Below are 16966 nucleotides of genomic sequence, written 5' to 3' on the forward strand. Positions count from 1 at the left end.
GGCGCGCATGCTCCGCGCGGGCCCGCGCCGCGCCACGCCACAGGTCGGGGCGGGTCGCGAGGCGAGGGGCGGGCCGCGAGGCGAGGGGCGGGCCGCGAGGCGAGGGGCGGGCCGCGAGGCGAGGGGCGGGCCGCGAGGCGAGGGGCGGGCCGCTGCAGCCGCGGGTTCGCACGGGAGAGTGGGTGTTCAGCCGCTCGGGCCGGCGCTGCTGCGGCTGTAGACCTGGCCAGGCGCCGTCGCCCTCCAGCGGCCGCTGCCCGGGGAGGGCCGTCCTTCCCGCCGCCCGCATTCCGGTGCTGCCCGGCAGGCAGTAAGCGTTGGTTCCCCGGTTCCCTCGTTAAAGGCGCGGGAAGGGGCTCCCACGGGTCCCTCGGTGGGTCCGAGCTGCTGCCGCCTTCCCGCGTTACCGGTGCGGCCCCTCGCCCCGCGGCGGCCGGGGCAGGGCTGGGCCAGGCGCTGCCCCCAGGCGGCCCTCCCGGGAAGGCCCCGGTACCGGGAGACCCGGGCGCCCGGCGGGGATGCCCGATGGGATAGGGAGCGAGTCGCGGGGTTGGGTTGTTGCCGTGTTCGCCTTCGCCTGGTGCCACTGTGCCCGGAGGGATGCGGCCGGCCCGGGCCGCCGCCCCCACCTCCTCACCCGCAGTGGCACCTGGCTGTAGTTGTAAACGGTGGGTTCAGGGGCTTCTGTGATAAATATTGGAAAACACTGCGAAACTATTTGGGCATTTTCAATATAAACATAATCTTTACTTTTAAAAAAACAGAAAAGCGATCTGGAAATTAGGACTCTTCCATCCATTGCGCTGCAGGCAGCTCACATTTGGTACCTCTGTACTGATGATTCAGCCATCTCCAGGCCTGTTATCAAAGTGGTGTTTCCACAAGTGTTAGCAAGAAGAAACTCCAAATCCTTAAAGCCCACGTGTCACGGGGAACACCAAGGGTCACTGCGTTGCGAAGGTCAATATGTGCCACGTGGCGATAAGGGCTAAACTGTTGTTCCTGTAGCAGTTAAGCATATGACCTGAAAAAGAACTTTTTGCTTTGTTCCATTTTTAAAATTAGGATTCCCTGGATTGAAAAAAAGAAGCCATAAAATGTGTAATTTTCGGGGGGGGTGCTATGCTGAAAGTGTTTTATGTTGGGTGAGACTTGCTCAGTGTTGGCTGTTAACAGCATTTTATTAACATCTGCAATACTTAGATGCAGGATGTTTTAATTTAATTAGTAAAAAGTCAACACACTTCCAATTCAAGACCACATTTTTCTTGGGGGTTTTGGCATAATATGGAAACAAATTTTTTTTTTTTTTTTCAAGAGCTGTGTTCAGATTTAAATGGGATGTGCTTTAGAGAATGCTTTTGGTTTGGGGAAAAAATGGTGACAACTAGAAAATATCACTCATTTAAGGAGCCACGCTCACAATGCCTAGCTGTGTTTTACAACACAGTCAAGTATCATCCTTCCTAAATCTGACTATAATTTCTAAAATACTCTTTCTTCAATTAAGTTGAAGGAATCGACAAAGACAGGTATTGTACATTTGATTTACAAATAAAAAATGGATGCCCATAGAAACATAAACTTCCAAGCAAAATAGTATAAATTACCTTTCATAGATAACTTTTATTACTTTCTCTGCCTTTTCTGGAGCAGTGGTGATGAATTTCAGCCTTGCACCTACTGTGACTGCTCTTCTTGGAGGCTTATCAATGCTAGAGAACACTTGTTTTCTGCTTCATAGGGAGAGCACAGATTTCTAAGACTTCAAGCACTTTCCAGGGCCGCTGCAACATGTCTCTGAAGACACTCAGAAAGTCTCATGTATGATGCCCAGTGGATTCAGAGGTGTTCTTCCTAGATGTTCAGCCATCCCTTTTGATTGTGCCCACGGCCTTATTTGGTGCAGCTTGCAAGCTTTCAAAACCCACCACATTCATCTTCAGAAAAAACAAAAGCACGAGGGAAATCTGACCACACTTCTTAAACCAGATTATTTGAAATTCGACATGGTGTTCATATTAAAAATGAAGATGGCAAAACAGACAAAGGTATTTGTTCAGTGAACAGAATAAAGAAATAGGGGTGTTTTAAATTACCTGACTAAATTTCTGAGGTTTTTTTCTCACATAGGAGAGAATGTGTGACTCAGTGTAACTACTCCCATTCGCTAGGCAAGAACCCACTACAGTGGCCCTTACCACTTTGCTCAGTCACAAAGTGGAAAGACCTACTGGCACTTTGCACACAGGTTGTGCTCAAGCCACCATGTGCTTCCTTCCATCGAGGTGCTCTCCCTTACTCCTCACTTCAACATCCAGAAACCCTTTTCCACTCTCCCTTGACATTGCTTTCAACTTTTTTGTACTGAATAATATTAATAAAAGGTGCATGGAGGAGGGGTAGGGTTTATATTTACTTACAGCCTAAGTTTAGAAACTAAATTTAGTTAATGCCTAGGTCGAGGCCCATCTTCCAAGCTCCCTATAAAGCTGCAGGACAGAGACAGAGAGAAAACTGTGCCCTGAGTCAACAGCTAACCAGTGCAGCTAACCAAAGCACTCCAGCTGCTACTCTGGTAATGCCTGTCCACCTCCAAAAGCAAACGTGCTTCTTATCACAGGCTGGTACTGGGGGTGTTATGAATAGTACCTATGTTACATATTTATAAATTATTTCTTTCCTATCCTCTTTCTTTAAGCATCTAATTTTTTTTTTTTAATCTAATTGCCATTTATAGGAAGTTTTAGCTGGGAAATTTAAAAAAACATTGTAAGGTACAGGTTTTCTTCTGAAAGGATGAAGCCAACATATAATAGAAATAGTAAATACAATTTGGACCCAGAGCCAACAAGAACTGTTCTGTTTGTTGATTTACCTTTTGCTTTCTAATTAAATTGAAATTGTTCTTAGAAAAGAGAAAGGAAAACCACAGTGCATAGGCTAAGTAAACATGTTCAATAGGCCTGGAAAATGACAAGGACATAAGTAGAGCAACCTCTATACATCTGAACTGTAGTGTAAACTGCAATAGCCTCAACTACTTTCAAAAACCTTCCTCAGTGGCTCATAGTGCAGGTAGTATCAAGAGGATCTAGCACTGCATTGCTCTTAAGTCATGCAGTCTTGCTAGCATGTGGTGCTGCTTTGAACTCCTGGTGGTCTTGGCTTATGATCTATTTCGAGCTACCTGCAGCTGGAGTGGTAATGTCCATTGTTCAAGATGCCTGTGAGATCTACATGGAACAAACCATGAAAAATGCAGGATTGTGTTTCACATATTTACAGGTTTCTAACATAGTTAGGGAAGGCAGACAGGGAAATACTCTCTGAAAAAGTCTGGGTTGAGCTGAAAGTTTTCTATGAATGTTTTGCAGGCTGTGATTTTGAAACGTAAGTTTTTTTAATGCAAATACAGTGGGACCTAGAAAACAGGAGACACTTGGGAAAGTTTTTTTCTTGAAGGTTGGTGATCTGAAAGTATACAGAATATGAATCTGAACTCCCTGTAGAGTAAATGAAAGTGTGGAGTCAATATTTTGCTGATAAAACAAGAAAAGATCTGTCAATATTATTTGACTTGAAAAACAACCACAAAACAATTTTCACGAACCACTAACAATGACATTAGCACCTTAAAATACAAGGAGTACTTTCAATAGGAAAATTATTCCATGTAACTATGGATTTGCAATTACAGTCACCTCATTTGCACATTGTAATGGATTGATTAGCTAACACCTCTCAGGATCATATGATTACCCTCTGCTGGGCAGGACAAAGGTAAGACCTGCCTGAGTATGCCTTAAGGGTTAGATTTGGCTGCTGTGCCCTGTCAGCACTTCTGTCAGACACACACAGAAGGAAGCAGGACTGCAAAATGTCTACACCTGTTCTTCTAAATTCTCATTTCAAGGATTAATCAGGAGTAGCCTGGGTTAAAAAAAGAGAGAGAAAAGGCTCATAGTTTTAAATAAATGAATCTCTGTTCCCTGTCCATTATTTCAGTGTTAAATCACAGGTATAATCCATTGATCAGTGTAGTAATAATCACTTCAGGACTTTTTGCACAGAGTTTGCAGATCGGATCCCTGCTGGTGTACAGGCCCTCAGTTTTCAGTAGATCAAACTGATACTAAGCAGCTTTATATTTGGAAATGAGGGAATTTTCACATATTTCCAATTAACAGCTTTGCAGAAAATATTCAGTGGTGTAATCATGAAGGATCCATTACTCCAAGTACTTCATATGTGCTATGCAAATATAAAGCCAAGAATCGAGCAGAGCTGTGGGGGAAAACAGAGGCAGATACCTTCCTGTAGGCTTTTATCCAGGATCATTGTGAAGGGTGTCAAGGCATGAAGCTCTAGTTACTTCCCCGGGACTTTTTCCCACATCTGATGCAGAATTTTTTTCCTGATATTCATCCTAAATATAATTTTGTCTATGATTTGGTATAAAAGAAGCTACTAAGACAGGAAGGGGTTTTTTGGTGGTGACCTTGAAATAAAATGCCACATTGATTTGAACAATGGGAAGTGTTATGAGTGTCCTAAATCCTTAGTGAGGAAACTGCAATTTCTTATAGTGAATGTTTAGCTTGAATGAAGACTGTTGTTATCTTTTAAGTACTTAAATATAAAAAATAGTATACCATCAATAAATCTAGAATTGTGATAATAATAAGCCATCACAAAAGGTCTGTGATAGCACGTATTGTAATAATGCATGAACTTACAATTCTTCTGTCAGTGGTTTAAAGCTTTCATTCTCTGTAAGTAGCTCCAAGTGTTATTGTATCTCCTAACTAATTGGAGAGATGTTAGCAATTTATTGTTCGGTTGCCTAGGCATACCTCCCTTCATGCAAATAGCTTCTTGCCTGCTAAAATCCATAGATTTTGAGAGCTGTGTTTCACCTGCCTTGCACTAAGCTAAGTGGGTTTTCTATAGCCTAGAGAAAAGGCAGGACTGAAGGTTGCAAGCACAGTTTTTCTGAGGACAGCTCATGTCCATGACTTGCTAATTTTTGCTATTAAAAGAGCTTCCAGAGGCAGCACCAGTGGTGAGAGGGCAAACTTCTTCCTGTGCTGTGCTGACCCCCTCATTGCAGCTGTGCAATCCTACCCTTGTCAGTAGTGAGAAACTAATTCAAGAAAATTCTGCACCAAGTACTGTTACATTTCATACCAGCATAACTTTCGCTCGCCAAGAAGCATGGCAGTGTGGGCCTGCCTCCTCAGTGCCTTTGCTTCCCTTCCTGTCTTCCATGTCTCCTGCCTCCTGTTCACTAAGCAGCACATCTGGTGGGAGGGAGCCTCTCGCACAAGATTTTATCTGGGAAATAAACAAGCTTCTTAAAATCTGCTCCTTCTTCAGCCTTAACAGATCTTCCAGACGGCCGGGCATCTGCTGCGCTAAGTAGATCTGAAAAGCAGTGGGTCACTCATGCTCTTTTGGACATGTGTAGTTAGTGATGGGAGACAATAAAGAACCTAATGCTGTACGATTGTGCAAATATATGTGGAGCACCGTGGCCCACAGCCAGGCAGCTTTTGCTGAATGTTTTCTGGCTTGCACATGCAGTTTGAATTCTGAAAGTTGTAGAGGAATTGTCTCTGCAGCCAAATGCAAAGCATAATTATGAAACAATCGGGATCTAAACCCACTGGTTAGGTGCCATCAGAAACAGCACAGCACACAAGCTGAATACACAACGTGGAAAAGGCAGGTACTCCTGTAACACTGTGTTAGAAGAGTTTCTTGAAGGAGGCTGTGATTTTTACTTTACCTAGTAGGCATCTGTCTGCATTCTTTAGTCCTCCAAGCAGTTTCCTTGTAGTGTTACTGCTAACTGCTGCACTGACTTAGGAATGTGCTCTTTGCTTATTAACAGATAACGTGTAACAAATCATGTTAGGCACTCCTTGCTTTTGGCTGAATGCAGGGCTCTGGCTGAGGTTATGAGGAATCTCGGAGATATCTAAATGAGGAATTTGAGTCCATAGATGCAATCACTGTATCTGAAAGACTTTTTACTTAGTTGGCAGAAACAGGTTGTTGAATGCCTTGGTTACTGTGAAAATATTTCCGGCACACAGCAGACCTATGTTGCTGTGCCAGTGAACAAGCTATCAGCTTCAGTGTCGTATTGGGACAGTGCAAACAAGCTCAGTTTATACCAGTAGCGTGAGCAGTAACAGGACATTTATTTACTACATCACATTGCGCTAAACCAGGGAGGGACTAATTATAATTGCTCTCTACTGTTCTACTATCTTTACAGCTGCCCAGGAATGTACTATGTACCGATACTTTGGTAAAAGTTGCCATATATACAACGTTAAATCTTACCCTGTCTAATTACTGACATGGTTACAAGGAAGTGTCCAGGCAGGGGCTTCATGGCTTTAGGCAGCAGTAAGTTCAGCTGTGCAGAGCTGAGTGCTGTCCACATGAATGTCACCAACAAAAAGTAGTGCAGTAGGACACGGACAGCTATACACCAGGAGTCTGTGGGAGATCTGCCTTGTCAGATGTGTCTAAGGTGTCACTGGCGGTGTCATAAGGAAGCTATCACCAGTAGTAGCTGGTGTCATTGCTGCTGTGATTCCTAGCATTTTGGTTTTCAATTCCAGAGATTAGGATAATGTTACAAATGAGCATAGAGAAACAGAGAATCACTAAAATATTGGTAGGAGCACATTTAGGAGAAAAAAGTAGAGGGAAATAAGAGAAACTGTAAAACATTTCCTCATTTCCATTGATACTAAAAGCAAGCTAGAGTGTGCAGTCTTTCATACAGAGAGAAAACAAAGCAATAACTTCTTTGCAGAATTCTGCACCTTCCTTACTCTCAGATGACTTAGAAAATCCATCAGTTGTTTGATTTCAACTAGAACAGAGAATACCCAGCACCTTTTAGGACCAGGCCTTTTCCAGCAGCAGTTGGGATGCATTTTCTTTTTTCCACTCTGCTCTTTTTAGAACCCTTTTATTCAGTGTTAAGAAGTGAAACAGCATTAGACAAGTATTTCTAAACACTGTTCAAGGTATAAGAGAATCATAAACCTCTGCTTACACTGTCTTATAAAAGCATTTAAAAGGCAGAGCCTGGAAGCTCCTACAATCTTAAATACATCAACCTTGATGGAATTGCTCCAAATCTACATTAGCGCAAGCAGGATGAGAAACGTGCATTCATCTACAGTAACTACGACTCTGTTGGTGTGACTTTGCTCCTTGTTCAAGGGGGAATCACATGACACCATTAATTGTGGGCATGTCCATCAAAGAAGCTTGCTGCAATTATATTTGAATTAAGTCCCAATAAAACTGTAGCACAAGCAGTGTATGTAGCCTACATTGCTATATAATCATGGTGCTTTGAAATAATCTGTTCTCTGCAGACATGTAATATACAGAAGGCAGAGTATAGAAACTATCAAATAGGCAACAGAACGCAGAGTAATATTTAAATAGGATAGCAAGAAGAGAACTGAGGAGCAACATATATGCTTTTACATGAATGCTAAAAGTCTAAGTGATAAGACAGGCTGAAACGACTAGCCTTAATATATATATATATATATATATATAACAGGCATATTGGTAACTGACTAGAAGAAAGATAACCAATTAGACATTGTAATGCCAGGGTACGTGGCACACAGGACAATAAAAAGGAGGTCATGCTGGTGGTGGAATACTGTTACATGGGTTTAAAGCCTAGTATTACGTGAGAGTAACAAACTAAACACCTCAACGTGTATCATGGACCAGTGTAGCAGTAATACAGTGCTGGGTCTGTAATGTCAGCTGCCTGGCCAGGGCAGTAATAGGGACATCAGTGAGGGAGCAGGGGACATGAAATGCGACAGTGGTGGCAGAACTGCCTTTACCCCATGTAGATGGGACAAATGTTACCCTGGGACATTGCACAGAGATTAGACACAGTAATGGGAACCCATTGGAACTTGACTTGATCCTCAGTGGCACACGCTGCCTTGGTTATCTTAGAGCTGGTGAGCTGCCCTGTCAATGTGATGGAGAGATTTTTTTTGTCAGCGGCCATGCCCAGTGTTTCCTACAAAAGGTTTGGCCTTTTACCATAGTGAGCTCTTCCATATTCTCTTATATAATCTCTTTTCAAAGCTCACATTTTTGAAGGTGAATTTATTGACTAATAATCATGTGGATATATATTTCCTCATGTTAAAGATTAACATTAACAGAAAGGTTAGTTTCATCTAGGTGAGTGACATGGCTTGCTCACTTTAACCAGTAAGCCACACTTACTTCTCAAGCTATGCTACATGATTAGCTCTCCTTTTTTTTGATGTTTTATGCTGATCAATAATACTGCAATATATTCTAAATGGACTACTCTCTTTGTTTTCCTCAAACTATATACAGAGCAAGATACTGTAAGTTAGTGTAAAATACTTGCAGTTTTACATCTTCACTCTTACCTAGTGAATATTTGAAACAAAATGGTAACGACCAGACCAGCCATGGACAATCCAACACCAATGTAAGAAATATGCTCCAAAGGCTTCACATGTTTTTATTTGATCTGAAAGGCCTAGGAAACAATTTGTACCAGTTATAAGATGAGAAGAGAGCAATTTCTTTGCAAAATTTGTGTTTCTTAGTTGCACATGGAAACAAAAATGTTTCAGTAAAGTTGTGACTGTTGCTAGCCAGTGCTGAAATTTTCAGATCACACAAAATCATTCTGGACCTCAGAACTAGAGAAGCTTGTGAAGAATTCCAAAAAGAGACTTAACAATGTCAATCAAATATTCAGCAAAATAACAGATCAAATTATTCATAGAAAAATGCAAGGTGACACAGACTGGAAAAAGTAGTTTTAACTTTCTGTACTGATGTGCATTCTGAATTTTATCTTCTGAGGATAAGTCCAAGGTAAGATGCTACGAAGAATTGCAAGTCAAAACCAGTCTTTGTTTATATAGTGACAATAAAGCAGCAAGGAAATGTAAACGTGTTCAGTGAAACAGAAAATACTGTTGTCTTTGCATATATGGATGGGAATCTTCTCTAGAGTATAGTAATTTTGTGCAATAAGAACATGCATAAGATAAAGGGAAATACAAACCCAAGTAAATATTATAAAAATGGAAATGCTGTTGTATGCAGACAGAGTAAAAAAAATCTGAAATCCTGGCACTGCTGAAGTCAGTGACCACAAGTGTGTGATTGTACCCAGGGGGTGTTTTGTTTAGAGAGGCCGAAACAAACGCTGGGAGAGTAACAAATGTCAGACAGACAGTCGTTCCTAAATTGTCTTGTTGGTACAAGAGGGCAATATATGAAACTTACTGGTAGCAGGCTTAATATTTACAGCGTGGTTGATTTTTATAAACATATAAGCAAAGGAGCTAAGTGATGCTAAGTGCTTTGGGTTACTTACCCAGCACAAGGCAGGGCCACAGCTAGCCTGGATCCCAAGCTACTCTACTGTTCTCCTGGGCTCCAGACGTGCGCTTGTTTAACCACCGGCTGCGGCAGCGGTGGTGCAGAGCTGGGGGCTGCCACCGCTGAGCCAGAGGAACCCTGTGTGCCAGCCTGCCCCTGCCACTGGGGGCACAGGGCACAGCCACAGCCTGGGGACAACTGGCATGTCCCGATTCACCAGCTCTGCCACAGGTCAGAAACAACTACGCGGGGACATCTTAAACTCCACTGGTTCTAGCTCACCACACTTGTGCCCTTACATTTGCATGCTGCTCTTACCGTTGGAAACAATCAAACATGAAACAAAACCCCCAGACTCTTCCATTCAAGACAGAACAATGCCCTGCCATCAGGACAGCACCGGTGCTGGTGGGATTGCATCTGCATCTCAAGACCTGGTCTCTTTGTTGGGCACAGCTGGCAGCGCTCTGGTCACTGACAGCGTGGTCCTGAAAGACGCGGGTGCGATCACACAGCTCCAGTCCAGGTGTCTTGTGATATGGACTGGGATTGCAAGGAGAAAAAATGGCTACAGACACATGAACAGATATGCACCGGCAAACGGTGTGTACTGGCAATTGTCCTCTGAAAGGGGAGCTGACAGCTGGTAGAGGATTTAGGGGGCTTCCCATAAACCTTATGAACGATGTCAGGAACAGCATAATGGGGCGTTCTGAACCTTGTGACCCTGTGTGTGTGCCTTTCTCAGCCAAGACTGCCGGTGAAGTTACCCATTTCTGTGAATTATTCAGGCAATTACAGTTCAGATGCACATTGACTAGGCACCCGACATGCCAAATGAATTCTGCTTCAGCCAAACAACAGCCTGCAGGTATTGGCAGCATTGAACTTCTGCCAGCCGCAGCTGAATCTGCACTGCAATAGGGAACAAGCAAGGGTGAACGCGGTGACCCACCCCCTCCTGCAGCACAGCGGGGCTCCTGCAGGGTCTTGTCTCAAACGGCATGCAGCCATTTTCAGACTGCGGACTTCTGTGGGGCACTACCGTTAGAAATGCTTTTTAACAAGCAACAGGCAGCTTGAAGTGCAAATGAGTACTGAAAGCAACTATGCACAGCACTAGGTAGTTCAATTAAAAATAAGGAATAAAAGTAGAAGTAAAAAGCCAATTATAAATTTGTTTCAGTGATTTCCTGATCTTTCCCAGATCACTTAACTATGGATCCATGGTAATAACTATTGATCTATCATATGCATGCATTTGAGCTTAAAACCTTTGTTAAATATTGTAAGGAGCAGCCAACTACCGTCTTCTGGAGAAACTAAGCTAAACATGAGCAAATATTATCTAAGAATTCATTTATTTGGGAAATGGGCATTCACATAGAGCATTTCCTGCAAGAAAGCAGTAACAGCAGGAATCAGTTCCTGGGGGAGGAAGTCAAAACAAAACACACAATGATGTTTACTGGAAGCAGGAGTGAGAAGATAGCATGAAAAATGGATGGACTCTCCTTGGTAGGTGTATTGGGCTCTGCCAGTCATGTTGACTTTTTGTTTTCAAAAATTTTGCTAGTCTTCTAGAAAGAAAAATTGTCCTCCAGGGACCTGGCTTTTGTCATTCTTGATGTAGGACTAATCTGTGCTAGGACAAATCCACTGGCATACCTGTAAGCTTTTATGAACACACTTGGTCTTGACAAATATCCCAGCGTAGCAGTACTGAATCAGTAACATCAGGTGTTAAATACAAAATTTGAAAAATGTTTTCTGTGCCGCATTATCTAAATACCCTTCACTTATGTCACCTATATATCCCACAAACTCTTTCAACTGCTTATTTCTAGAAATCACGGCAGTGTGCCAAAACTCCCCACTCTCTGCCTGTGTCTCTTTGGTCCCTAAGCCCTGAGGACAGGCAGCGGGCAAAGGCAGCGCCGGTTCAAACAGGACATAGAATTTCTTACGGAGGCTCACCTTGGGACCATAGGCTGGTTCAACATGCTTGTTCTTCCCCCACCAGTGTGTCCAGAGGTGATTTATGTAGAGAAACTACGGCAACTCTGGTGGATCCTTGACTGGAAGAGTTTGTCATTGTGATAGAGGACAAAGATGACTCTTCCATTGTCTGATGAACCTTGGAGAGGCAAACAGCAAAGTAGCTACAGACAGCAGATACCAGAGAAACTGGAGCCTTTGAAGAAGCCTATGCTATTTCACACATCCATTATTTACAGAAGATTTTCATTTGGATATTGGTTTAGAATCCGTTTAAGAAGTAAAGAAGAGCTACTCCGCATGAATCTCAAGAGAGTCATCTTCAATTTTTGCTAAGGTAGAGCATGAAAACAATTATTAACCCTCTCTTAATGTCATTTATGGGGAAAAATACTGGTAGTAAGGAAAGTAACATACTGAATCCCAATATATATGCACACACCAGATGGCCATGTTTTTAGTAACATTAAATAAGAAACAGTAACACCAGGAACATTGACAGTTACTAGGATGTCAGAGGATGAAAGAGGTTGGCTGGACTTTTGCCTTCAGATCCAACTTTTGGACTCTTTATTTCTTTTGCACTCTTCTACCAAATTAGAGAGATTTATCTAAGTGATTTAAATCACTGGTCTTAATTGTTACTTAAGTGAGGAAGCAAAAATCCTAGTTTATATAATGGATCTTGTTCTTGATTTTATACTTTTTATTTACAGTCAAGAGAGACTTACTTGATATCTCTCTGAGTTGATCATCAAGAGAGACTAATGTAACTTCATATCTACAAAATGTCACAATTGTGCACTTAATATTGACGAAATCTTTTTTTTTTTTTTAAGACAAGCTTTGTATTCAATCTAGCTCTCTTGAGGGAAGTGTTATGCTATACAGGCGCTATGATAAAGGCTTTAATCACGTTATCACACTGTTTTCCCACAGGATTGTTGTCTGAAACTGTGAACAGAAAGGACAGTGACCAGTTAAAGAGCTATTCAGTGTGGGGGTTTATTGTCCTTGCTAGGTGTGTGAGATGGCCTGATTTATCTCTTCGAGTCTTCTCTAACCCTGGTGAGAGGACTGAATCATTCATTTCCCTGTGGGCCTGTATACCAGTGATGTTCAATGTTATGATGCCCAAGCGCTCCACAAACTTCACCTTTGCTATACTCTCCTGCTGTGATGTCTTCATGCTACTGTCACTATACGGAGAGACTGAGGACGAGTCAGCTGGTTTCAGATGCCTAGTCTGAAACTCTTGTGGTTTTTATCATGTCATAGAAAGGCACACGTTCCAAGCTCAGCTCCCCCACACCCACTAGCTTCTGCAGCAAAAGAAGCAGAGGAACTATAAGCTTTTGGTGGGTTTTTTTTCCCTCCTGGCCAATTTATCCTTTGAGCACTGCAGAGTGTAAGTAATGGACATCTGGAAAAATCCCATGTGACCATGCCATTAAAGACTATCCCAGTATGCAGGTGTGAGGATATGTACTGGTTGACACCTGACAGTAGTAGTAATTTGAGTTGAAATGGTTGATGTCTTTGGATTTCAGGCAGGGTACATATGTACTAGCTCTTGATCTTGATGTCTCTGGAGGTGTGGTCAAAGATTCATTGCATTCTCAGTTTTAGAAAACAAATTAAAAAGTCCCAAAAGCATTCTGGCCATTACACGTACATGTGCATTAATCTATAAATAAGATTATCCAGCTCATTTGACGTGTGCATTTCTTGTACCACAGCACAGCACCAGCATGCATAAAAAAACCACGTAATTGTTAATATTGGATAAGGGGTTCTTTCTTCCAAAGAAAATTTTTAGTGAGTATTCATCCAAAATTTTCCCAGGTGCAGTTTTCTGTAGGTGAAAGAACTTTCTGATATTCATAATGTTGAACAGTATCTGAACTTCAGTACTGAGGTCACCAATAAGATGAGGAATGTTTTCCTGTATTTCTTTGTCAACTTTGTCAACTTTGGTTGACTGATAATATCCCAGTGCTGTGTTTGCAGAAATCAGCAGTGGATGCGTTAGGATTTATGGTACATACCGCCTTGTCCAGGTAAATCCAACAACACACACAGACTTACTTCGCTATGCCAAAAACAGAATTGTAGAGGAGCTTAATTTCAGTGGAGCAGACTGGATTGCAATGTTTGGCTGTGAAATGGTGCCACTCAAAGAAAATTACTCCATTGTTTTCATGAGGCTGCATTGAAATAATGAGTGGGATGAAAGCTACCATTATTTGTTAATATATGGCTACACGTTCCGTTTCCGAGCTTCCTCTCTGATTTGGTTCTCCAGCAGGAACTCTCCTCATTCTCTATCCTCATCATTTCTCCAAAGAAGAAGAATCCAGCCAAAATTGTTTATATTGGTATAAATCTACTGCATCAATGAAATTGTATATTGGAGTTTAACATGAAAAATGTTCTGACTTGTCCATGAACCACTTTCATCCTGAAACAGAAGGGAAAATGCAGTTGACTACATCTAAAAATAAATTGTTGTAACATTGACAAGATTATTGTGCTTGAATTCTGTTTTGTTGGCATCCAAGAGTTAACTCACTGCAGCCATCACTGCCACAGATGCCCAAGACAAGCAGGAAAAAGCACAATATTCAAATGCAATTGAAATAAAATGCCCTGTGTGCTACATAGTGGATGGGCAAAGTAAGAAACACTTAATAGGCATCACTTGAAAGTGCGCACAGCAGAGCAAACGAAGTACAGGCTGCCATCCGAGCTAACACAAGCTTTGTGCTAATGAGCTCATAAATACCACACTTATTAATTTAGGCAGTAAGGATTAAATTATTAACTTAAACATCAAATGATGCTCATATTAGAATTTCAGATATGTGCAAGTCTAAACAACTGATAAGAAACAAATCTACACTCGGGTCTGAGAACTGACCCAGCAGTGATTCCACAAGCATGCACTCAAGGCTGCTTAAATAACTGCTAAAAGGCAAAATGAATGCATCTGGTTGTGGTGGTGTGTCCAGTTCAGAGGAAGGAGGGTGCTCCTTCTGCTGATAGAGGTGGGCAGAACTGATATCCCAAATACTAAGCCACAAAATTCTTCAGTTTCAGTGAGTCCCACCTGAGAGTCTCCTGAAACATTTGGCTTGTTCGGAATCTGCCCCGCGCCGCTGGCAGCAGCCGAGATGTTCTGTGTGGGCAGCTGCTCTGGCGTGGGGATGAGGGTTTGTGTGCTGCTTGCAATTAGCCAAGAAGTTGCTGAAATCTGCAGCTTCATGGTTGGGAAAGTGCCATTAGACAGAAAGAAAATGAGACAAGGAAAAAGAGACACCACTTTTATAACATTCTCACATAAAATCAAAATGTACAAATAATTGGTGGTCTCAGTTGTTTCTGTTCATGTCAAATGCACAATATTTGGATCTTCTCCCAGGGAATGATGTCACGGGCTCCCAGAGCAGCTTGGGTTGCAAGGGAGCCCTGGAGGTCCCCTAGCCCAGCAAGGCTGGCTGAGACCAGGCTGCTCGAGTCTCACCCAGGGTATTCACAGCCTCTCTCAGAAATCTGCTTGTATTTCACCAGTGTCAGGCGGAAACACTTTCTCATGGCTAATTGGCATTTCCCATGTTGCTGTTTGTTGCCGCTCCCCCTAAAGCTGCACACCTTGAAGAGCCTGGCCCCATCGTTCTCCACACCTGCCATGAGGGAGCTGCAGACAGCAGCAGGACCTCCCCTTTGGCTTGAGGTCATTGGGCTTCTGAGTTAATAAACTTCTGTGCACCTTCCCCTGTAGCTTAAATAACCAGAACGGGATTTTTTGAAAAGCCGTCAAAGGAACTCGAGAAGTATCATCTGCAATAATCATGCTTCTCAACACAGTGCTCAGCACCTGTGCTGAGAACATTATCCGCACTTCAGTACGTTATAGCATCAGCTTGGAATAAATGTAGAAAAACGGAAGGAATGTTCTGGTGCTGGAGATACCAATAGGAATTGCAAGAAGCACTGGTTGGGTCCAGTTTGAGTCAGTTAGTGCTTGATGGGTAGAACGTAAACATCTATAGTATCCTAAAAGACTAAACACAAAAAAAGCTATGCACTAGCTATATGTTATATCAGGGGTCCTCAAACTACGGCCCATGGGCCGGATACGGCCCCCCAGGATCCCCAATCCACCCCCCCGGTATTTACAGACCCCCCCTGCCCCGCCCCCGCCGGGGGTTGGGGGGGAAACCAAGCAGCCGCAGATGACGTCCTGCCACTTCATCCGCGCCGGCCCCCTGGTTAAAAAGTTTGAGGACCCTTGTGTTATATGAAGGTATAGCTAGGTAACAATAGGACTTAAAGAGATGGAAAATCTGCTAAATATCAGGAGAATTTCCTTTGTAGGCTATGGAGACCAACCAGACAGTATCAAATCATCCCTTTTCTGATCCAGTCAATGAATAGCTTAAATGGATGGCTTCAATTACAAAATTGTTCTCAAATTGTTTATGCTGGGAAGCTATCAAATCAAGGCTAATTCAATCATGCAGCTTTGAAGTGTTTATAAAGCTCAGAATGGTAGGAAAGAAAGGTGAATGTGTTGCGCGGGGATGAAGGAAATTTGCATTTATAATTACTGGGGGTGATACTATTTGACTTAAGAACATCTGCATATGTGCCACGAATGGACAGCACATGGTGAACACCGAGTTCCACTGTTCTGGCTTCCGACTCTCATCGTGACCTTGGCTTCAAAGGGAGGGTTAGGATTCAGAAGGAATACAGTCCTTCCGAGCCCCGGCTGGGGTCACTAGCAGGGCACCGCCGCCTGTGTCCCCGCACCCCCAGCCTGGTCACTAGCAGGGCACCCCACCCATGTCCCCGAGCCCGGTCACTGGCAGGGCACCCCCACCTGTGTCCCCTGCCCGTGTCGCCCAGCCCCGTCAGTGGCAGCGTGTCCCCCAGGCCGGGCACTGCCAGGGCACCCCCGTGTCCCCCAGCCCAGTCACTGTCGGGGCACCCCCGTGTCCCCCAGCCCGGGCACTCGCTGGGTGGCGCCGTGGCCGCGCGGCGCGGGACGAGACCCCGCTGAGACGGCGGCAGCGTGAGCCTGTGTCGCCACCTGGCGGTGTGTCCTGGTAGCATGAGAATAGCTGCTGCTGACGGTATCCATCGGTATTGTATCGGTAAATACTGCACTTCAGGGGGGATGGGACATCTGAGCCCTTTGGCGAAGGCTGCGTGTGGGAGGCACAACGCTGAGCTCGAGGGTTTCCCAGCGGGTGATCCAGGCCGGTGAAGGTGCCATCCTGGGGCAGAAATGCACGGTGAAAGGCTCCTCTCATATTTGAAGGGACTGGAGCTGCTTTTTTTTTTTTTTTTTTTTTTGCTTTTTTTTCCATTGGGACTAGTGATAAAGAAACGAAGCACAGAAGCAGAAGAGAAGCTGTCACCGCCTACAGTGTGCTTAGTCCCATTCAGCTCTCCGTGCTTTGTAGATGTGGCAGAGCTAAGCCTTAAAGCAAGGCTTAGGTGTTTGCGGATTTTATGGAGA

The 16966-nt window shown here is 43.5% G+C and overlaps 1 protein-coding gene across 1 annotated transcript in view; it reads right to left on the reverse strand.

Annotated features, from left to right (window-relative positions):
- Positions 1-18: 18 nt before the first annotated feature.
- Positions 19-16966, reverse strand: part of ADGRG7 (adhesion G protein-coupled receptor G7) — a 34735-nt gene continuing 17787 nt past the window's right edge. Inside the window, 11 exon segments of the mRNA XM_080377680.1 lie at positions 19-6522; positions 6525-6563; positions 6566-6587; positions 6589-6769; positions 8472-8566; positions 8570-8584; positions 9828-10430; positions 13538-13624; positions 13628-13646; positions 14397-14820; positions 16535-16721. Of these exon segments, the coding sequence (XP_080233806.1) occupies positions 6344-6522; positions 6525-6563; positions 6566-6587; positions 6589-6769; positions 8472-8566; positions 8570-8584; positions 9828-10430; positions 13538-13624; positions 13628-13646; positions 14397-14820; positions 16535-16721 (1851 nt within the window). The 3' untranslated portion in view covers positions 19-6343.

Source organism: Falco punctatus (genome assembly GCF_963210335.1).
Source record: "Falco punctatus genome assembly, chromosome: 2".
In the NCBI taxonomy this organism is placed as follows: domain Eukaryota; kingdom Metazoa; phylum Chordata; class Aves; order Falconiformes; family Falconidae; genus Falco; species Falco punctatus.